This window comes from Cuculus canorus, chromosome 3 (assembly GCF_017976375.1).
Source record: "Cuculus canorus isolate bCucCan1 chromosome 3, bCucCan1.pri, whole genome shotgun sequence".
Classification (NCBI taxonomy): Eukaryota; Metazoa; Chordata; class Aves; order Cuculiformes; family Cuculidae; genus Cuculus; species Cuculus canorus.
The window spans coordinates 95,423,801-95,446,018 of record NC_071403.1 but is presented as its reverse complement, the minus strand read 5'-3'; the positions used below and the strand labels follow the sequence as shown (position 1 = coordinate 95,446,018).

General features: G+C 40.6%; 1 protein-coding gene across 2 annotated transcripts in view; it reads left to right on the top strand.

The window, feature by feature from the left end:
• Positions 1 to 15,660, top strand: part of RPS6KC1 (ribosomal protein S6 kinase C1) — a 93,618-nt gene extending 77,958 nt beyond the window's left edge. Inside the window, exons 13-15 of one of the 2 annotated variants that reach the window (XM_054062382.1) lie at positions 9,034 to 9,116; positions 9,837 to 9,932; positions 13,052 to 15,660. In XM_054062382.1, the coding sequence (XP_053918357.1) occupies positions 9,034 to 9,116; positions 9,837 to 9,932; positions 13,052 to 13,162 (290 nt within the window). In that variant the 3' untranslated portion in view covers positions 13,163 to 15,660. The remainder of the gene's footprint in view (positions 1 to 9,033; positions 9,117 to 9,836; positions 9,933 to 13,051) is intronic. The other variant, XM_054062381.1, reaches the window with a different exon arrangement.
• The last annotated feature ends 6,558 nt before the right edge of the window (positions 15,661 to 22,218 follow it).

Here is a 22,218-nt window from a genome sequence, read left to right as displayed (position 1 = left end):
CATCAACTTTTAGAGCCTGGTGTTAAAGACTGAGAGCAGATGATGAGTCTTGGGACACAATCCTTTTTTTGTATTGATTTTTGAGGAGCGAATTTTGTAGGCAGAAAAATGAGAGGAGGAATGCGGAATTTAAACCAATTGCAGGATATTTTCAGTTTAAAATAGTTAAGAAATCGTATTGCAAGATTTTTTAAAGATATGAAAGTGTATTTGAAACCATTTTATCTTTTTAATTGATAAGGTTTCAAGTGTTATTTTCATGCAGCAGAAGTTATCAAGTGCTTAGAAGTGAAGTGCCTGATGACTTTTAAATTTTAATTTGCTTTATTGGGTCAAGGAAAATATAGAATCTAAATTTTACAATTTATATATCAGAATCTAATTCTTGGAGGGGTTGGGGATAATAGTATATTAATATTGAAGCTTTTCAGACTCAAGAGAATAGAGGTCCAACTAAATGGAGCTTGTTTGCAGGATCTAGGATTTTGTGTTTAAGGCTTTCAGAGTACTCTTCAGGGGTAACCTTGTCTTAAAGAAAAGCCAAGGTAGTATTGGTACAGAAACAGTGATCAGATCCTTTCCCATGGTGAATAGCAAGGACTTGCTCTGCTCTTGTTATCCTTTGAAACACAGAGAGGCAATATGATTGAATACGTAGGAAAGAGATTATGCAGTGTCTATGTAAAATAATAGAGTAAATACAAACATTATAAATGGAGAATTGTCAGGAAGATGGGGGAAGAGATAGCTTATAAAGCTGCATACCATTTCCTGCTACCAAAATAATTATTTCTGAGTGAAATAACAATTGTCTTTTTTTATCGTGCATAAACTAGAAGCAGAGCTCGGTCTGTTGCAAGAAGTGGCACATCTCCGCTATTGACGGCAGGTGGCATTATACCATTAATGGATTTTGCTGTTACACTTGCTGGCTCTAATTTGGTTAACTTCACATAAGAGCTGGAGACAGAAGATGTTGTTTATTTGTAATGATTTGCGTATCCAGAACTGAATCTGTTGGTAAAGCTGGATCGCTCTCCACTCCTGCATAGTTCTACTCAATAAGAAAAAGTTCATGCTGATCCAACTACTGTAACAACAAAGCAATCTGCAGATGCTTAAAAGTAGCGCCTGTGCTATACTTTGATTAATGGCCAAACTAAATCTTTGCTGTTCACCTATGATAAGTCAAATGTTGTTTCTCTAACCCACAAGGGAAATGATGGATTATAAATCATCCGCTATAAACTCAACACCACTTCAAGTAAAACTGTGGGGGTTTTGGCCAAGAATAACTTATTTACTTTTAAGGAAGAAATTAAGCACTTGTAACTCAGAGTTTCTGCTGCGTTAATATGGTTAAGGTGACTAATGTGAGGCTTATGTGTTTTTTTTCTTTAACTTTCCTTGTCTTTATAGTAATTTTTTTTCTGAATGTTGTAAAGGGTGCTAAGCAGCTGATGTCTGAATACAAAGTTATTAGCAGATCAGATGAGAATGATTCACTTCTGTTTAAACAGCCCTTTGCTCTCCATGCCCCCTGAGAACTCTTATCACATATTTGTCCAAAAACCCCCACAAAAACTAACAAAAAATCCCTTGCATTATCCACCTGCCTGGTGGCTGTTAGTATCAGCAATGTATCTCTTTATCTCTTGGTTAATGTGCCTTGGTATTCTGAAGGGGGGAAAATTCCAGTAACAGATTCAATTTACACAGACAGAAACTTGAGCAAATGCCAGCTTAGCAGGGGGGCCATTATTCTGCTCTATAAATAAGTTTAAAAAAGAAACAAACACACATACAAACCTGTGAATCAACATGTTTTGGTCTAATTGAGGGGAAAGCAAGATAGATGAATTTTGAAATGCAAATGATCACCTTCTGTTATTTAAGTATAATTTTTGCCAACTTTGTAATCTTAAATATAAGGAGCTGTTACCTGGTAAATGAAGTAATAATTCTATTCCATCCTTGATAGTAATGAGTTTTAAAATCAAATTGGTAACTTTTTAAAAAATGCTCCTTCGTAGTATGCTTAATACCTGTGAGAAATAAAAGAAGTGCTTACAGCTGCAGCCTAGTCGAGGCTGTCTTCAAATAAAACAGATTAAGTTGAGAATTTACTCATAAAGAGAAATCTTTTAGGTACTTTTTCTGCCAAACCTGTGAAGTGTCATGTTGTAGAAGTGGTTTGCTGTTCTAATGTCATGTGTAAATGCGATGCGTGAATGAGGTGTTTTATTTACCCTCTCCGAGTTCTTGTTTCAGCAGTGGGGATATGTTCTGTTACTATCCCTGTAGTGCTATCGGAGGACAACATTTCAGAACTGAGCAGTCTTTGGAATCTTTTTTCTTTCTTGTCCAAACAACGGGTTTTCACCAGACTGTGCTTTCTGAAAACTGGAGAATGCTTCTTTGAGACCATAAAGCCAAAGGGAGCTTAGCTTCATGGAAAGTACAAGTCAGAAACTGGCCATCAGTAATGCATCATATTGTTCTGATGCTTTCATATGCCGTGTGCTATAATCAAAGCTTATTTACACAAACTAGCCTTCACAGAAAACCACACATAAATATATGTTATATTGGGGTTTATCTAACCTGCTACTAATTGTACACAATGCAAAACCCAAGCAACAAGCATGCTGTTTCAGTAAATGATTTTGTCCCCTTGAAAACCTGACATGTTTCAGTGTGCAGCCTGATTTTTGTACTTGCAAATGAAGATGTCACTTCTGGTCTTAGACAGTTGAAAATACCAATGTGAAGTGCAGCTGATAGCCTAAAACATATGACATGAAGATAAAAATTGGTAGGTTGCTATTGTTAGCTTGTATGCTATAATTTTTATTTACTGAAAACCCCAAAAAATAGTCTTTCTCTGTTTACCAAATAGATATTTGATGCTGGAAAACCTGCTTGTTATTTGTGTATGTGTTTTTCAGTAGGAGTTCGCAGGCACTCATTACATCTCCTATTCTGTATTATAGTAATTTAATTTGAGTAGATTGTTTAAGAAGCAAAATAACTGTGGTAGATTAAAGTGCCATTGACCCTGAGAGGTATCGAGGGGAGGGCTGGTCTCATGGCTATAGTATGGGACTGGACTTCCTAGATTTTATCTCTGACTCTGTCCTAGCTTTGTGTGTGACGTTAATATCTCGGGCTAATCCTAAAAAGGAAAGGACAAAACAAGGCAGGTGAATGAGCTTTAGGCAGCAAAGACAGAAGGATGGGCTACCTTTATTTGAAAAGCCTTGGCAATAGGAAACAGGACTAAACATTAACATGAAAAATACATGGCTGGTGTTGAATAGCAAGGAAAGGTCTGGAGCTGCAGAGAAAGTACTGATTATTGTGAAGCTGGGAATAGCAACTTTACAGCAACCATTTGGAGTGGTACAGCTCTCCAAAGACACCTGAGTGTCCCACAGAAAACCATAACACCTGACTACTCCCAAAATAGTAAGATGTCTTGAACATGGAGTAAGTAATTGAAAGCCTAGGTTTGGGGAGAGAATCAGGTTTTTTTTAGAAAATAATGCTGATGTGGTTTGTCACTCAGGCTTACTGTATGTACACTACAGGTTTCAGGTGAAGTACTTGCCCTTGTGGTTTTTCGTAGACTCTAACTAGAGTATGAAGTAAGATGTACCTAAGCTGTTGATTTGTAACTGTCTGGTATTTCAGTCTGGCTGACATAAAATCCAATTAATAACTCTAGAAGAAACTGTGATTTAGCTCTGTGGTCAGTTTCATTTTTTATTTCTTTTCTTTTTTTTAATTTTGAAATTATTATTACAGTTAAAGCTAAAATGTGAAGATAATATAGAAGATGCCTTTTGAAAATAAACGGAACTAGCTGATGGGTTAATTCATGTTTGCTTTGTTTTTTAATAACAGAGCAGTAAAACGTTTCTTTGGCTCTTTGGTCACCTGAATATTTTAGAGGAAGTTTTAATTCCATCTTGGGCTGCTAAAAGGAAGAAAAAACACAGTTCCCTCTATTAATTTGTGTTTTTTTAGTGATGCGTGGAAATTTCTTCCAAAGAAGAACATAGATGCTTATAGGATTTTGCATACCTTTAAGATGAAACTTCCTATTTTCATACTCCATTTGATCTCAGCAGATGTTCGTTGGTCTTGCCTCACTACTTGATTGTTTAAAGACCATGATGAACTTTTTATATTTAGCTCTACATGGTTCAATACTGTCTTTTATAAATTGCTAAAGCATTTTAGGCAAAGTATTATGGCCAGATTGCTTGTGTGATGTGTTATTTAGTGACTATATCTTACAATATCTTGACTGACTGAGTCTGTGTGGAGAAAATTAGCTTGGACTCATTTTACGTGGTTCTCTGCAAATGCTTCATTACATACATAGATAGTAAAATATGATAAAATAGTAAGCTTTTAAAATTAAATGAGTGTAAGGTAAACAGAATTTCTGGAGCAACTCTAATGGTTTTTCGTGCAATACTGTTTATCTTAATGACATCTAGAGGAGGGGAAAACATTGTGTTTAGTGTTTTCAGAATGTTGGAAAAGTCTGTTTCCTCCTGACAGTTTCAGACCCATGATGGTAATTCAGATGGGTCTCCTTGTTTTCTTATCAGTGCAGAAATGATACTTGAAGCTATGGTGTTTCTGCCTGAAACACGGCAGAAGGGAAAGGGCCCCCTCAGGTTTTGAAAGTCTTATCAAATTCTTCTTTGACAAGGAGTCAAATGGTTCCCTTCTTAACTGCAGGAAAAACGGGTCAATGCAAAGCCCTTCCTGCCTCTTAGGTGTTTGAAGGAGCAGAACCTCTACCTAGAGCCTGCTTTCTTGTGAGCTGACTTCAGGTGAATTTGTTTGGATATTACAGTTTATCCTGTAAAGTTTTTGATTGAGTTTTTGTTCTTGGTGATTTGCAAGTCTGGCCTGAATTGCAGAGTGATTATCCAAGTCTACCTTTATGTCTGGCTTCTTTTATGTTAACTAGTCTTTGTACCTTCTGTTAAGGAGGCCCTGTTGTTATCCCAGAAGGAAATTGTATTTGCTAGAAAATGTTTGAGCCGTGGTAGTAAAAGCCTCTGAAATCCTTCAGCACAAGGGGTGTATTTCAGGTTAAGATGCTATAGAAAGAATAAGAAAATCAGCCTTGGTGTTACTGTTAATACCTTTATCGAGGATTTGTTTTCAAGAGAGGTGAAATTCTGCTTTTTTCACTTTAGTACTGGCACTTCTGTTTAAAAACACAGATCATTGTCAGCTATGTATGCCTTATCAGGAAGTAAGGTGTTACTGTGTATAATGCAAATATTGAGATAAGTAGGGAAACCATAAAGAAATGGCCTTTCAGTTGAGACCAGCTGCTCTGGAAGGAGGACAGTGCTAGGTAGCGAAGGTGTTTACCTGTACCACCTGTCTCTATCTGAACCTGATAGCATTTTACAAATCTCCTTCTCTTTGATTACCCAAACGGCTGCAGTTGAAATTGCTTCTGTGCAGGAATTTAGCGTTGCTGTTGCCATGTGCTGCTTTATGTCATATAGGTGTGCATTGGGATGGGAGAAAGAAGAAAGCTCTCCTGTTGAACGAAGTTGCAGTAAAGTTGGAAGAGCTACTGATTTTATTTTTTTTTTCTACCCAACTTTTTTTATTTCTCTGGTTTAAAAGGATTTTGTATTTGAGAATAATATGCATATTTTTTCTGCAAATTGTGTACTGCTAGTCCTAGAAACACTAACACTTTGCACATGCGCACACAGTTATGTTTGTACAAATGTGGATAAGGTCCTTGATTTCAAGGTTCATGAAATAAAGAATTGGCACAAATATCCCCATGTTATTCACTTAAGCTTATGGGTTGCTACCATTTATTGTCTAAATTACTTTGCTGATGGATTGAGATGAAAATGTTTTCTTAGTGAAGGCAGATATTGTAGTTCAGATTTATTGCAATATTAAAGCTTTAAAAAACCCATATGCCCTATGTGGTATATTACATTAGCTAGCTGCTCTGTATCACTTGAAAGCACTTCAGAATCTATAGTTTCTACATCTTCCCATGATGTGTAGTCAAGATAAAATGCAGTAATATTGATGTGATATCCTGAACTTATTATGATCAATGTATTGCATCAGAGCAATGTGACCTGTTTGAAGTAAGGGAATGTAAACAACTCATGTTTATTTATAGTAGTCACAATAATTTATTTTTTTTATTTTTTTTTTAAGGAAAACAGTTATTTTAAGCTGAGGTAAGGAACCTTTGGGACCTAGGGGAAGCAACATGAAAGCAGACATTGGGTAATAGGAGAAAAGTGAAGCTAAAATTCAGTTCTTGTAAAAAGGATACCCAGGTGGTCCTCTCCACTGAGTTTTCCGTTTTCTGCTCTGTGTTGGTTCAGATGACTCAATGTGCAGTTTCCACTGTGTGCATGAGAACTCAGCCAGCACCCTTCAGTCCAGGGAGAAATCTATATTACTTGATTGTGCTCAGTTTATCTCACTTATGTCGTGGTCAAAAGTAGATGGAATAGTTCAGTGCTGTTCTCTTAAGAGATCTGCAGTGGCATTTGTTTTGACTTGGCATATATTGAGCATGTTCTCGCAGTTGAAAATAGAGGCCTAGATTTTGGAGAAACCGAGTCTGGTTTACTTTTTGACTCTTATTCTGTGTCCGTTTTCTTCATCAGAGAAATAAGTGAGGTTACAACAACATCCCATAATGAATAGTGTATGTAAATGAAACCAGTGTAACTTGGATGATTCAAAGAACTGGATTATCACCTGTGATTGCCAACATAAAAGGAAATAACACCAAAACTCAGAAATTACCTTTTTTGTAATATTTCTTTTCCCTGTCCTCAGAATGATTCCTTTTTTCAACTTTAGAATATTTTTTAATATTGGGCTATAACTCAAGAGGCCCATGCCCACTGAACGTCTTTGGGGAAAAATTAATTAACTCCTTTTGTAGCATTATTCTAAAATTTAAGCTGTGTCAATATGGAGAATTAAATGGTAGTATAGGAACTGAGAATGTACTAGTGAATCTTAATTAACTTTTGGCTTTACTGTCCTTATTCTGCAATAAAAATATTTAAAAATAAAAAAAACTTCACTTGTTTGGAAGAAAGCTCTCTTAGTCTACAATATCCACAGGATTAAAGCTACATGGGAAAGAAAACTCTGCTCTAAACAAGCCTAAAGTATTTGCTTTTAGTTTTTACTTTCCATTCATGTTATCTTGTTTTTGAATGTACGTTATTGGAATGTACAACACTAGAAAATCACAATCAGACTGAAAAGGCATTTCCATTCTGTAGGTTTCAGTGAGATATGCTATGAAAACCTTTTGCCAGCTGGTTCATGTGGAAAGGCTTGAGCTTGGTTTTTTTTTTCTTTTTTTTAAAGGACAGTTTCCTAGAAGGTCTGCCTTTCTAAAGGGATGTAAACTTAAATTGCAAGAATAGATTTTGATTTTTACACAAATTTTCTCAATTTACCATAATTTCCACTTCATCTGGATGCTTGCCTGGGATCTTAAAACATCTTTAAAATGCATGTAGTTATGCTGATACAGTTCCCATATGGGTGTTATTATATCTTCGTAAAAGTTTTTCAGTGCTGATTGAAGGATTAATCTGTAAGGAATGGAATAAATTCTAATGTGTGGTACCCTTATAGTGAGGTATTGGGCATTCAAGTGCCATTGACTGTAATAAACTTTTTTAATGTGAGGGATGTCCTACCTCAAGAAACAATCTCTGAGCCTTTCTTCCTTCTTGTTCTTGCAATAGCAACCTCAGCCTAATCCTATAAGGTGCTGAGCATCTTCCAGCTTGTGTGGCAGCTGCCCGAGGGGGCAGCCCTCTGCACATCCCTGTGCTCAGCGTGTGTGTGCATCTCTGCATCTGGGGAGGTCTGGGGCTACCACCTTCCTTTCTCTGACCCTGGAGTGTGACTCATCTGTAGTTCTCCTTGGCCATGCTCATGATAAGCTCCATAAAATGATGAGCAAGATTTTTCAAGCATACCACAATGCTTTTCACAGCAATGACTGTGTGACTATATGCTAATTATTGTCCTCTGCTGGGAAGCTGCCGTAGCTTTTGCCACCAAAGCTATTTTAGTGCAGCTCCTGCATTTTTTGACAGTCAAAATGAAGATTTCATCTTCATTGCAATCTGATTTTCTGCCTGTTTTAGAGCAGACAGTGTGATGTCTTCGTATTTAATAATTTTTATAGTTTAAAGCCTGAGTCAGTGAAGACCAGGTTTTCTGCATGCATCATGCTGTTGAATATATGAATTTTTATGGGTAGGGACTCTATAACTCCTATCTCAACTTTCCACTATTTCTTGTGCATGAACAGCAATAACAGAGTGTTTGGTGATGGCTGGATGCTAGGGAAAACACCTTTTCATACCTTGGTACAATTTGGACTGAGCTGAAGTGATACACAGTTGCTGACTGTGGTTAGGCAATGTGAAATAGATTTAGCATCTCTGTCTGGTTCCCAGTATACAAGAGAGGCTATCATGGAGAGCCTTCCATGGTGATCCCAGAAAAAGAGTGTGTGGGTTAGTTATGAATCCTAGCCTTTAAGAAAAAAATAAGGAATGCAGTAGAATATTCAAACTTCCCTTGCTCTGCTTTTATGGAAGCTTCAGGCCACTCTGGTCAGTCCAACTCTTCTGAGCAGGGTAAATTCTCTCTAGAAGTATTTTGCTTTACTGTCTGTCACGGTCCACTTTTAGTCGAGTATAGAAGAATCCTAACTGTAATCCCTACAAGTCATGAAAATGCCTATGTATGCAGAGAAAAGGCAAATTATGCATGAAATATATAGTGTTGCTGTGTTTGAACAATGCAGTCTGTAGGTGGCTAAAGGGCTAACTAAATTGCAGGCATAATGAAAGCTCTGTGGTGTTTAGTATATGTTCTGTCAGCATTAAACAGTCACCTTGTAAATATATGTTAATTTTGAAGGTGTAACTGACCTTTTAAATATTAATTGAAATGTCTTGTTTTTAGAGGTTGGTGCTATCCTAGAAGAGACAGAAGCCTGTGACTGGTGGAGTCTGGGTGCCATTCTTTTTGAACTCCTCACTGGGAAGGTAAGGCTGGGGGCAAGTTACTCAATAAAAATGACCTCTTGGCTAGTAGTTTCTCACAGGTAGTGTGTCCAGTTGTGATTTCCTTGCTTGTCTTTTTCGATCTGCTTTGCTAACCTGAGTACCCCCAGTTTGCTTGGTCTGCATTGAACCAGAGAAACCAAACGTGTTTTAGCTTCAGCAGAACAACCAGGTAAAGCTGTATCAAACTCAGAACTGAAAAATATAGCCAAAACACAGGCTGCCCTCTTAACCACAGTGGATTCAAAGTTCTCAAACATTCCTTCTCTACATTTATAAAATGTTTGCCTTAATAGTTTCAGTATTATTTCCTGGGACAGCGTAGAAGCTGTATGCTGCTGTTACACATTAATTCGCTATTTTGAGACAAAGAGTGCTCAGCCAAATCAAAGGGTGATTAGTTGACAGTTCTGAATGAAGAAAGCAAAGTCCACCAAATTCCCAGACTTCAAGTTTGGGCAATAGAACACAAGCACTAAGATATAAATGTTCTAAAACTGTATCTTCAGGGAGACATCAGTGCCTGTAGACTTTCCTCCCAGGATCAGTACTTCATACTAGGAAGCACTGAAATTTTAGTTGTATGTGTTAATTTGCGTGTGTATTAGGAGATAATCCAACGTGACAATCTTTTAATTGATAAATGTATCTGCCTGCTTTGTTTTTTTTTTTTTATTTTTTAATTTTTTTTTCCTTCTCCAGTCTCTGGTTGAATGCCATCCATCAGGAATAAACACTCACACTTCTTTGAGTATACCAGACCATGTATCAAAGGAGGCCAGATCACTGATCCAGCAGGTAATTTAGGGAAAATTTGCTTTCTATAGGTACGCATATAGACTGTACAAATACTTACCTACTTAAGTAGTTCTGGTGAAGTAAATATAAAAACAGAAAGCTGCTGGTAGGAATGTGTATAGTTTTTGTTTTGTCAGCATTGATGAATTTTCTCCAGCTGTCTTGTTGCATCTGAAAACTTTGACTTCTGCTGCCAGGTGTCTCCCTAGAAAACCGGAATGCTTTGCCATTTCTTCAAAGAACAAGTTTGGTCAATGTTGAGTGGTTTGGAAACACCTGCTGGTGATGCGTGAACATTTTAGGAATTCTACCCTAAACGCTCATGAAAACATTTGTAATGAGTTAAACTAAAAAATGTTGATGCCAGTTCAGCAAGGTAGCTTTAAGTGTTATGAAACATATAACACAATGATTAGAATTTATGACCTTGCTGTAGCTGTCCTCCAGGAAACTTTTGGATGGCATTTGTTAAGAAAAGTACTTTAAATTGTGAATACAATTACTCTTGTAATAAAAAGATAGCTAGTAGGTTGGACAAAAGGCAGAGTAGGAAACTAAAATATAGACACCCTTCCAGACTGATAGCACCATTTTCAAACTAATAGGAATAGTGTTAACTGCTAGTTTTAGTTTACTCTTAGCTTGAGTCACAAAACTGAGAGAATCAACTAGTAGTACAGGCTCTTTAATTTCAGGTGAGGCTATCTTCCGCCTTGTTAATTTTGACCCAGCTTAGGAAGCGGAGCCTAGATCTGATCTATTATGCTGGAGTAGAATAAGTGGTAGATGTGAACTGTGTTGTTTGGCTTTGGAGAGTATCTTACTACTGGATGCATGAATAATGACATCACATAGATGTAGATTTAAACAGATCAGAGTGGAAAAAATAGTTCTTAAAGAAAACGAGGAAAAGGTATTCTGAAAATTCCATGAGTCAAAAGACCCAGTGACAGATTGATTTCTGTGCCACTACTGTGAAACGATTAAGGGAAATTAAAGTAAGGCCTTCTATTTTGACTAGGCTATGTGAAATTACAGAAGGTGAAAGCATGTGTTTGTGTGTTTCTGGCAAAGGTAGAAAGGGAAATGGCTAAAGAAAAATCCCATCTTTGTATAATCTGCATTTATATTGTTAGAATGTAGCAAATTGTTGCACTCACCCACAGATGCTATAGAACACAAATGGCTAAGGGAAAGCAAATCCACACTTCATGAAGAAGATTCCTCCCAATAAGACTAGAAGTCAAGACAAATGAAGTTATCCAGTCCACCTCTCTCTGCCAATGTCAGATTATTCTTTGCTGCAGACTAATGTATTGCCTGTTTTCAAATATGCCAAACACTGGCTGTTTTGCCACTTACACTTAAAGTGGCAAATATATCTCTGCCACTTGCAGATATATTACAAGGCCATAACAGTCCAGAGAACAGTCACCTCAGTGCCTGTTAGGTTAAGCTTTCTAGTGTTGGATGGTGACTTGTCTGGTGGAGGTTCAGCTATATGAGCTAGTAAATCACATTTTTGTTGTGTGACTGTCCAAGGAAGCTGCCATTCATTGCTGAGGAAGCCTTGTCAGGAAAAGGAAGAAAGCTTTCTTGGCATGGATAGCAATTTGTCATTGCGACTTTCCTTCCCCCCACTGCCAAGGGTACACAGGTCAAAGCATCACAGAATAACTCTCTGGGATCAATGCTCAGCTATATAGAAAACTCTGTCAGATGTTGTCTCCTGCTGTGGCTTCCAGTGCAGGTGACTTTTTTTGTAAACACCTTCTTCATTTAGCCAGCTTTTATGAAAACAGGGATGTGTTTATTTCTGGTGAAAGATGAAGTTGGTTTTTTTATGTTGGTTTGGTATTTGACACCTGGTATTTTTTTTCAGGCACCTCCAGACTTTACTACCAACAAAATATGAAACATGACTTTTCAATAGGTATCTGTTGCAGTTGTGTTGCATCTGCTTTCTAAGATTAAAGTTTTTCTGAAAGTACAAACTCCACAAAATCAGCGTCCATGCTTTACTTTCCCCCTGCTGGTGCTGGTTGTATTTTGACAGATGGCAGGGAGACTGACTGCATCTGTATCTGCTGGCTTGTGGAAAATACCAGGGCAAGACTATTCACTGTCACCGAGCTACCTTTGCTATCTGACATTATGACTACAAATAGCAGAGCCATCTTAAAATGTGTAAATTCCTATGTTTATGGATGTAGACTCGCTTAGATGTTGAGTGCATTAAGATATGAATACACATTGTTGCAAGTGACAACTGGGAGAAGTTATCCTATTAGCTGTTGCAGAAAAAGCAAGCAAGAAATCATGCCTTTGTACTGGCTGTAATTGAACAGAGTATAAACAGTTCTCTAAGACTTCAAAATATGTTTGTGTGTCTTTATTAGTCTCTTTGGAGTATTACCTCTGAATTCCCTTTTATATGGATTGGTAACTTTTAACAGAGGTAAATATTGTGATTTCCTTTTCACATGAATTCAGCACGTGATCTGCAACTGAAAACCAAATGAGGTGCTGAATTTTAGGAAATTTCCATGAAGCCCTGACACTGTTTTGTTTCTTTCACTGGGGTTTTGATTTTTCAGTTTTAGTCCCATTTGTAGGATTAAACTTCTTTTTTTTTTTTAAGGAAATAGAGAACTGTCTGTAATATCCTGGTACTTTAGGACCAACTCACAGTTTATGAAACAGAAAGTTACAGACCACTATCCCTGATGTAGCCATAAGGCAGTGGTGCAAGTAAAGGTTAACATAAAGCAAACACAGTGTCCAGGCTTTTACGGATGCAGACTCTGGCTGCTGCTCTCTTTTTTTTAAAATGAGGTTACACTTAAAATGAAGTCCCAATGTGCAGTGTTTCAGGGAATTGCATGCTGTGATCAGTAGTCTCTGAAGACTGTAACACTGAGACTCAAGGAAAGGAGAGTCTTCTTCCATTTACTAGATTTTAGGAATTTCAAGTGTGCTTTTGCACTCTTGAAAGTAATTCATAGAGCAGGAAAACGGTAGGATGTCTCTTACCTTACACCTTTCTGGAACTTTTAAGCAGTTGGTTTTGTTCTTACACTCACTGAATCATATATATATATTTTTCTTCTTGTATCAAGCTTTTGCAGTTCAATCCCGCAGAGCGTCTTGGTGCTGGTGTTGCTGGTGTTGAAGACATCAAATCTCATCCATTTTTTGCCCTTATAGAATGGGCAGATCTGTTGAGATGAGAGGTACGTGCCCTCTGAACAAACTCAGGTCAAGTGGAGAAGTTTCTCTGGCACAGAAGCACCCTGACTTGCTTCCTTTGGATGTCACAAACCATTTGGATGTAATGGCTGAAGGACACTGGATTCAGGCCAGAAGTGAACACTTTTAACAAGAATCACTTATTGTACAGGGTGCTAGCTTGTTTTTGTGGCAAGTTGCTACGTATGTGTGAGTCTTTTCACCGAAGGGTGGTTTGTGATGAAAATCCTGGGCAGCATGTGTAGCACTGCCAGCTTATCGATTGTGTAAAATCAGGAATGCACTCGTGCTTTGTCTGATGGTGGAAGTCTCTATAGGCTGTGCCAATTGAAAGTATCTTTTATAGTGTCAACAGACCATTTCCCTATGCTAAGTGCAGCTTGGGGGTGGGGGGAGGAAGGAGCAAATAATTTATTAATAGTATATGCTGAATAAAATACTAAAATGCTTTATGCGGAAGTTGACACGTTAAAAAATATCTATTAAAAATTAAGAAAGCTGTTGCATAATACTATGGAATGTGTCTGGAAAATGGCATATCATTTCCCACTGTGGAAAGAGCATATAAAAGGCAAATAATGCTGTCAAATGTTGTACTTTGTTGGCTGGCAATATCTGTTTAAAACTCTTGATTCCATTGTATTTGATGAGCTACATGTTCAAGTCACTACAGAAAGGGAAATCTTCTTTTCCTCGGCTGGATAAACACTGCTTTACCACTCTAATAAGGAGCAAGAAAACATAATGCTAAATATATGTATAGATTATAAAAGGAAAAGCTCTTCTTTCATCACTGCAGCTACCACTTTATCACTTAATGAACTTTACTTCCTCTAAGTGTCCTATTTTTAGCTGCTACTTCAGGAAAAAACCTTTCTGCTCGTGCTCTTCTGCTTGAGGAAGCTTCCGAACTCTCCTGTTTGTTAATAGTCTTAATAAATCAAAGAAAGCCTTCACCCACTCTGCTGCTCCGACAGGAAGAAGCCTGGGATTTGCTCATGCCAAATGACTAAGTGACATCTCTGTGCAAACCCTAGTGGGTAAGACTTGGGCGGGAGCCAATTAGCTGACCTGTTTGTTTGTTAGAAAGGTCTGGAGAATGCAAGAAGAATATAAGACATGCAGAATATTTTGCTGTGCGCTGCTGTTGCTGCTAAGCAGTCGTGCTTGTATGGATTCCTGACGTACAAATGCTGTGATGCTTGTACAGATTATGGATCTGTGGGTTTTTTCCTAAACGCTCCCTGTGCTCTTGCTCTTTTTTTTTTTTCCTTTTTCTTCTTCTTCCCAGCTTTATCCGGAGAACAAAGGGCAAATTCCTTTGGGAAAGTGAGGTGACAGCAATGCTTATTGAATTTACAACTCAAAAAAAAAAAAGTATCCCTCCATTTGTATTTTAGCAGTGTATTTTATGGGCACTCCCAAAAGTGCATCTGCACAGTCTCCATCTGTTAGACACCAGGTCGGTGCATTCAAATAAAGTGGAAAAGGAAAATGCTTCACTTAAACAAAGGAAATCTGGAAACTTTTTTTTTTCCTTTTTAAATTATTCCACTCCCCTCTTTTTTTCTTTCTTCCCTTTCTTGTGATCACCAGGCCAGCAGAGAGGGACTGTAACAACACCGCAGGTTGTAACCAGGTCACTAGTATCACTGCCTAGGGAGTGCTGTCCAAGATTACATCACTCTCAGAAACTGTGTTTCAACCTACCACCCTCTGGCTTCATAACAGGAACTCCCTCAGGTGAGCCACAGGAACAACTTCCTGCGCTGAGCGGGTCGGAAATCTCTAATGTGGAGACCAAGCTGATCCAGAGCTTCCTTCCAGCACTGCCCTGACTGTGACTTTGGAGAGGGCTTGTTGCTCAAGGGAGGCTTCCCCTCCCTTGGCCACCTAACTCCATCCCTGGGACTCTTTAGCCCGGCCACCAGATAATGTTGTTACGTGTGTTGATCAGTCCCATTGCATTTGCCTGGCGATAACTGTAAGAAAAAATATTTTCCATGTTACTGGAAAGTGCTTTCTTGTTCAAGTTGTGCCCATGTGCCAGCTGCAAGCAAAGGCAGGATAAGATAGCACAGGAGCACAAGCTGGTTTCTCTGAGCAGCAGAATGAAAACGCTGTTCTAGCAGAAACCAGATGACCAGTCACTCTCACTGCAGAGCATTTGTTTTCGTTCATGACACAGAAATGTTTCTTTTCCAAGTATGTTAGTAGTGAGGAAATCTGGATCACGGAAACTAGAAGGAATGGGGTACTTGGCAAAACGGCTTGCCAGAAACGAGCCTTTAAGATGCTACACATTTTTGTAACCTTACCACTGACTCAGATAATGGTTTTGCTAAAGGAAGTGCAGTCTGGAGTTAATTGCACAAAAAAATCCTGCTTCTATCTTTTTTTTTTTTCCCCCTTTAACATGTATTATGTTGTGTTGGTGTTTACATTTATTCCTTTAATAAACAAAACCTTCTAAGCCTGATTCGGACCTTGAGTTTCTGAACTTTATGTTTAGTTCTTGAAGACAATCCTTCCTTCCTAATCAATGCTTTTTTGTCCTTGGCTTTTACAACTTGAAGTGGTCTATGTATCATCTTTTTGGTCCCTCTTATGAAGCCCTGTGGAGCACATCTCTAATTTACTGACTGTTAAGTAGTACAAAGTCCATTCCCCCTCCCTTGTGTTACACCTAATGGCTGATAGCAAAACAAATCGGTGCCACTTTGTTCACAGGACTTAGTGAGAGTCTATGTAAAGCACAGTAAAACAAACCTATGGATTTTCCTATTCTCCTGTGGGTGTTCATGTAAGGCAGATAACACACATCGGACATCTCAAAGCAGTAATTCATTGCACCCTGGTGAACCACTCTGTAATGTGGTTTGTGTTCTACTGAGAAAAAACAGGAGACAAAATGAAGGCTCGCACTGGGCAGAATTGCTGTGAGGTGAGCCAGGGCACTTGCCCGGACCTACGGAAGAAATTGCATCTCATGAAATACAAGGGGCATAACTTTGTTCGTTTTTAATGGCTGCATTCACAGCTTCTGTGCTTGTAGTACAGCTCCTATATCTTCTGTGAAAATCACCTCTCAGACAGCAGTCACTGTCACGCTGACTCTCTGCACACCTTTGGGATGCTGAGTTGGCAGGGTTACCTGCGCTGGGACATCCACCCGGCTCTTCTCTCCAGTGCTAAACCTGTTCCTTGGCGTGTCCCGCAGCGAAGGGCACTGGGATGAAGAAGGCTGGGGAGGTCAGCCTTCTCTAAATGAAGTACTCAGCATAACAAGGTACAGGGAAGTGCGAAGTAAACCACTATGGGACTTTTTTTTTTTTTTAGTGTGGTGTCATTTGTTTTCTCAAGGACACTGAGTAGGAAGCTGGAGAAACAGAAGCTTCCTCTCTGGTGAGATTTATGGTAGGGAATTTAGCAATAAAATGAAAAAGTACATTTGTTGATTTCTTCGGGTTTGTGCTTTCTGCCTGGGCTTTGCTATAAGCTGAACTCTGTGGTTACCAGCTGCTGCCTGGCCCTATGCTTTGCATGGGGTTCCCAGTGCGTACTGGTGAGCCAGCCCGCAGCCCTGTCTGCCCATGGCTAAAGCACCCCAAAGCCCTCTTCGAGTTAGCAGTCAGTGTGTACCCACCAACAAGCTGCAGGCTGGGGCGCAGCAAGGACCAGATCGGTCATGGGGCTTTGGCCATCCTGAGCGCCAAAGGACTTTCCATTTGACTTCACCTCCTGGGCTGGAACCTGAGGGTGCTGCACCATGTTATTGTGGGAGAACAGCTGCCTCGGCGAGGTCATAAGGTTGGGGCATAGCTCCGGCTTACGGGAACACGTGTGGGGCAAGACGGCGGAGAGAGGGACTTGGCTGAACAGCTCCAGGAATGCTGACAGCCGCGGCGGGACATGGGGCGTGCATGAAGGGCTCAGGCAGCCCCCAGGGCAGGGTGCCTTGTGTAGCTCCAGCTGTAGTTTGGGAAGGGGTGGCAGAGCCAACTCCCAGAGGGGAAATGGGACTTGCTTAAAAGGTGCCGAGCAGCTGCTGCTGGCAGCAGTGGTTTGGACTGGCAGCACATTGCTGTCTCCTGTGCCGCGGGGATGGTGGAGGGCTGCTTGCTGCCTGAGCCATCTGCAGGAGCAGAGCCGGGGAGCCCTAGCCCAAAGGTGAAGGGTCTTCAAGAGAATCCAAACTTCTGGGTGGCATAGCGGTGGAAGTGGTCTTACCTCCTAGTGGGGCCGTGTGGTGAAATCTCCTGTGCCCCTGCAACTGGACAGATGGACAGAGGAGGCTAATTGGGGCATAGCAGAGAGGATGCTTCAGACTCCCAGCAGCAAGTGACGGCTTAGCATTGCTGCCCTAACCGGACCTCACTGCCTCTTGGCAGACCAGAAGCACTCCTTCTCCAAAGTCAGCTCTGTCTCCATCTTTTTGGCCCAGAGACTCATCAGGAAGGATTAGAGCTGCTGCTGGAGGGCTGCAATAGGACTGTGATGGGAAGGAAGGCTGGGGAAATGTTCAATGCCGGGCAGCGGGGAATTAGCATCCTCCTGAGAAGGCTGCAGGCAGTCACCTTGATGCTTCACTGCTGAGATACTAAGGTTGGCAAGTTTGGGAAAAGTCCTTCTGGGGGCAATAAGCTAAATGAGCCATTTGGCAAGGAGTGGAGCTGGATAAAGATGGGCCAGTCAGGGAAAGAGCAGATGTTGTGAGGGTCAGGAGTCCTTCTCAGTGAAGCCTTGCTAACCTCTTTTTGCTTTGCCTTGGAGTCAGAGACGTTTTGCCTTGGTAAAACTTCACCTCTACCAGTTTCTTCCATGAGCTGGGCCATTTATCCTCAGGGTGTTTTTCTAGGTTTGCTCAGCTGTCTCCGTCCTTGTCCTGCATTACATCCTTCAGCCCCAGTCACAGATTTTCTTGCCCTTTCTGTGCCTTTGGTTCTAAAACATTGCCCCAAAATGCTGGGACCTTGGACTGGATTATTAGGCACAGCTGTTATCCCCACATATGGATAAAAACAGAGAGAGAGGATTACTCCCACAAAATGAAAGCGCAAGGGTTGTAAAAGCGTTAGGAAATTGCTTACCCTGGCAGCATGCTAGTAACGAGAGTTTTATGGTACTGTGCGCAGCAGTGGGATAACGAGGAAAGAGCCTCCACAAGATGGGCTGGTGCTGCGCCATGATTTAGAGCATGGCACTGGCCAGCTACCCTCCAGTGGCGGTCGTGCTTGTGCACTGTGGTCTGACATTTGCCAGCTCACAATCTTCCTTGTGAACCAGGCATGGAAAATAGCTACTTCAACAGGGTGCACCATGAGCCAAATGGAATATATCCTTTCTCCTGATTTCTAATTTTTTGTTGTTGTTGTTTTTTTTTTACATCCTTTCCCATTATCCTGCCTCCCTGGGCTCCTTCCTTTCCAGCTCTGTGCCTGCTTTGGCCTCAGAGAAGTCTCCCATGACCAGTCCCTGGTATCTCTTGGTGTCCTGCCAGGACCACCAAAGCTGACACCCAGGAAGGTGAGGCAAGAGGTGATCTCCTGTGAGAAGGCACTTGGCTTCTCTGACTCCTTGCAGGCACCTCAGCAGGTGCTCTTTAATACTGCAGAGAGTCCTGAGCTAGTCAGCCTTCTCAGCCTTCTAGGGTAACGTAAGCACACATTGTGAAGTCCCAGCCCCATTAACATCACTGGGAGTTTTCCCATTGACTTTGCTGAGGTCAGGAGCTTACCCTTCAATTACAGAGAGAAGCCAAGTTCATGAAAACAGGTATAGAGAGCTTATTTGCTTTCCTACTTTAAGCATACCCATGTAGTTTCAACCTCAATGTTAGAAAAATAAGCTATTTTTATGTTAATTTCTTTGTCCTTCTGGTGGGTGCAGTTAACGTGACTGTCCAGTTACCGTTCCTGGCTGGGGCAAAGTCTGCAACTCTTCTCCCTCAGCGTTTGCTGTGCCACTGACTGACTGCTCCCTTTAACGCGTAGAGGGCATTTTGCTAAATGGCAGAGATGGGAAGAGTTAGTTAGCGCCTGCCCTGTGTTTAAGGCTGAGAAGTCTTTGATAAGCAGTGCTGCACATGCCCTGTTGGGGTGACTGGAGTGCAGAGGGCTGAGAAAGGCAGGCGTCTGGTTTCCTCATTATTTCTCCTCATAAATAATCCCTTGTCCTTGCACCCTGGGCTCTGACAACATTTAGAACATGCCGAGTGTGGCTTTCCCCCCAGCCCCCCTGAAACTTACTCATTTGGAGGATGGTTAAACAATAGGTTTTTGTCTAAATCTTTACCAGTGAAATCGTCAGGAGAGATTTCCACCCCCTCTCTCCCATCTATCCTCCTTTTGTCTCCTTCAGTTGTTGGGGTCAGGATCTGCCGCCAAACGGAGACCACGGTTGCTTTTCCAGGCCCCAGATGCCAATATGTGGCAGCATCTGGCTGGTTGGCAGGCGCCGGGGCAGTGGTGCTGGCTGCGTCGCAGCCTGTCATGCGGCGGCAGCGCTTGATGGGCGCCCTGCTTCTTTGAGAATATGGTCCCAACCAAGGAAACGGATAATAATTAAATCTACTGAAGGAGGTGAATTATCGGGTAGGGCGGCTGCCATCGGATGCTGTGCTGGCTCCTGGCCCTGGTTTTTTATGTCCTCTTCGGCAGCATCCCGTGTAACCTTACCTTCTTGTGCTGTGAGCATTTCAGGTGCCTTAAGGCATGGAGCTCCTTGAAAGAGAAATACAAATCACTAAAAATGTAGAGATAAAACCCTCTCCTTAGAGGCCATGTGTTTGGCATGGGAAACACATGATAACAGCTTGCTTTAGAAAGGTGACATTTCCACTGAAGGCTGAATAATAAAAAATGCATTCTAAAAGCCCAGCTTTTCTCTTTTCTGATATATTAGACTCTTGTAATGAAGACAGCTTGTGGGACCGGGGAATCTACTGCTTCCTTGAAATATATGCGTGGGAGCTCTCTCTGGCCCTAATGGGTGTCACATGTGGCTCTGGCTACATTAATGTTGCAAGCTCTATTGAAAGGGATTGTCGGTAGCCCTTCACGTGCTGTAAATCAAAGCTGTCTTTCCCTAACTTTGCCTTAGCTTAGGCTCATGCATGCAGACTGACTTGCCCAGGGTTAAATCACTTTTAATACTAAGATGGATAGAAAAGATTCTGATATGTGGGTTGTTTTTTTTTCTCCCTTTTAATTCAAAGCTTGCTGGTGAAGGACTCTGGAGGGATGGGGAAGGAGGAGACAGCCAGGCAGCTTAAAGAGGCCTCTGAGGGTCATGTTGAGTCTATGCTATTATGTTCCAGCGAGGAGAATAGCTTTATTGACAGACAGCTGTTTGACTCCTGCAGTCATACAGTATTTGCTGTGGTTCCACATAAATACTGAGCCCATGTTGACAAATTCCTCATCAGTGCAAGACAGTCAAACCTGCTTGTTAATCATTTGTGTGCTTTTACCTCTGCAGCTCTGAAAAGAACGGGCTGCTGTTTTACAGTACAATGCATGAGAAACCTGTAAATGCTCAAGCTGTTTCACATGAAATTTTCAGGGTGTTTTTTTTTTATTCAGGCTCTCGTAGAAACATAAAATCTATTTTTATAATTATGGTTAATTAATTTTTAAATTAATTTATTTTTTTTTCCATTTAAATTCTTCCCCCTTTTTCTCTTAAAATGATTTAATTTTTGTTTTTCAGATACAGAAGTCTGGCAAGCTGGCTTTACAATACAGGTTGCAGATCTCTTGGCAGAACTTAGGTCATGCCTGTGATATGCCACCAGCACAGCCCCTTCAGCAGTCCCACACCTTGGTTTGCAGCACGTGTGTGGAGGCACGTGAGGATGTGTGTTTTGCTTTGGCTTTTCTGGCATGGGAGTATGGAACCTGTGCTACTAGTTGTCTCCTGTCCATGGCTCAGGGGTGACTTTTTGACCTCCCTCCTGTTTCACAATAATATCCGCCTTCATACCAGGTACTACCTTGTCACATTGTTGGCCTCGTCTCTGGAAATATAGTATCTAAATTTAAAGATTTGTTTCCATTTTGGAAATTTTAAATTGACCTTTGTCACTTAAATAGGGAGTGGTGCAAGTCAGAGGTTCTGACACACAGTCAATAGGCAAAAAGAGAGATGTCTCTCGAGACTTTTTGTCAGACACTCTTTACAGTGCAGTGTCTGTAGTGCTTTCAAAATCCTTCATGTGTGTGTTTAAGTTTCTAATCAAAAGGTATATTATTCAAGGGTCACCAAAAGAGGACCCTATTGTTAAGTCAGACAAAAACTTAAAAATAAAATGTCAAATCAGTATTTAGAGAGAATAGGCACTGTATGTTTACAGGGCAGCTAGGGAGTTGGACATTTCTTTCAGGATCGTATATAAAGCTGTGGATGCTTGAAGTCACTGGCAAGTGACAAGCTATCTATCCTATGGTTGTGACTACTGATGGAGCTGAACCTAACGGTGCTACTGGGTTTTTAGACTTTTTATCAGTTTCGTAGTAAGTATGGGGAAAGCCAATGTTATTTGTCATTTTTATTTTTTAAGCGCTGGTGTCAGAGTAAGACATTTGCTTTAATAAAGATTTACACTTGTGTGATGCATACTTGTGAAAATCCCCTGTGTTCTGTGGAAGGACACTTAGCCTGGTCATCTCTCTCTGATGTGGCTGCAGAGATCAACATACAGAAGAAATCAACTTTCCGTTGATTTCAGAGCATACAGGTACTTTTTTTTTTGCATTGAGTTAACTAAAAAACCCAGTGTAGGTGTACAGTCTTATGAGTAGGACACAACTTTGCCTATAGACCAGGCCAGGCAGCCCTATTCAAAGCCTTTGGAGCCTGGACAGCTCCTGCTTTACCTCCTAGGGAATTACCCACTCCTCTTTCCATACATGTGCTTCTTGGGGGTTTTCCAATTATTAACCAAATAATTTATTTAATGTTGGTTTTATCATTCGTGTGATTACAGTTTTGACTCTCATTTTTCTAGTCTTTTTCCAAGGGGACTTGGTTCTGACTT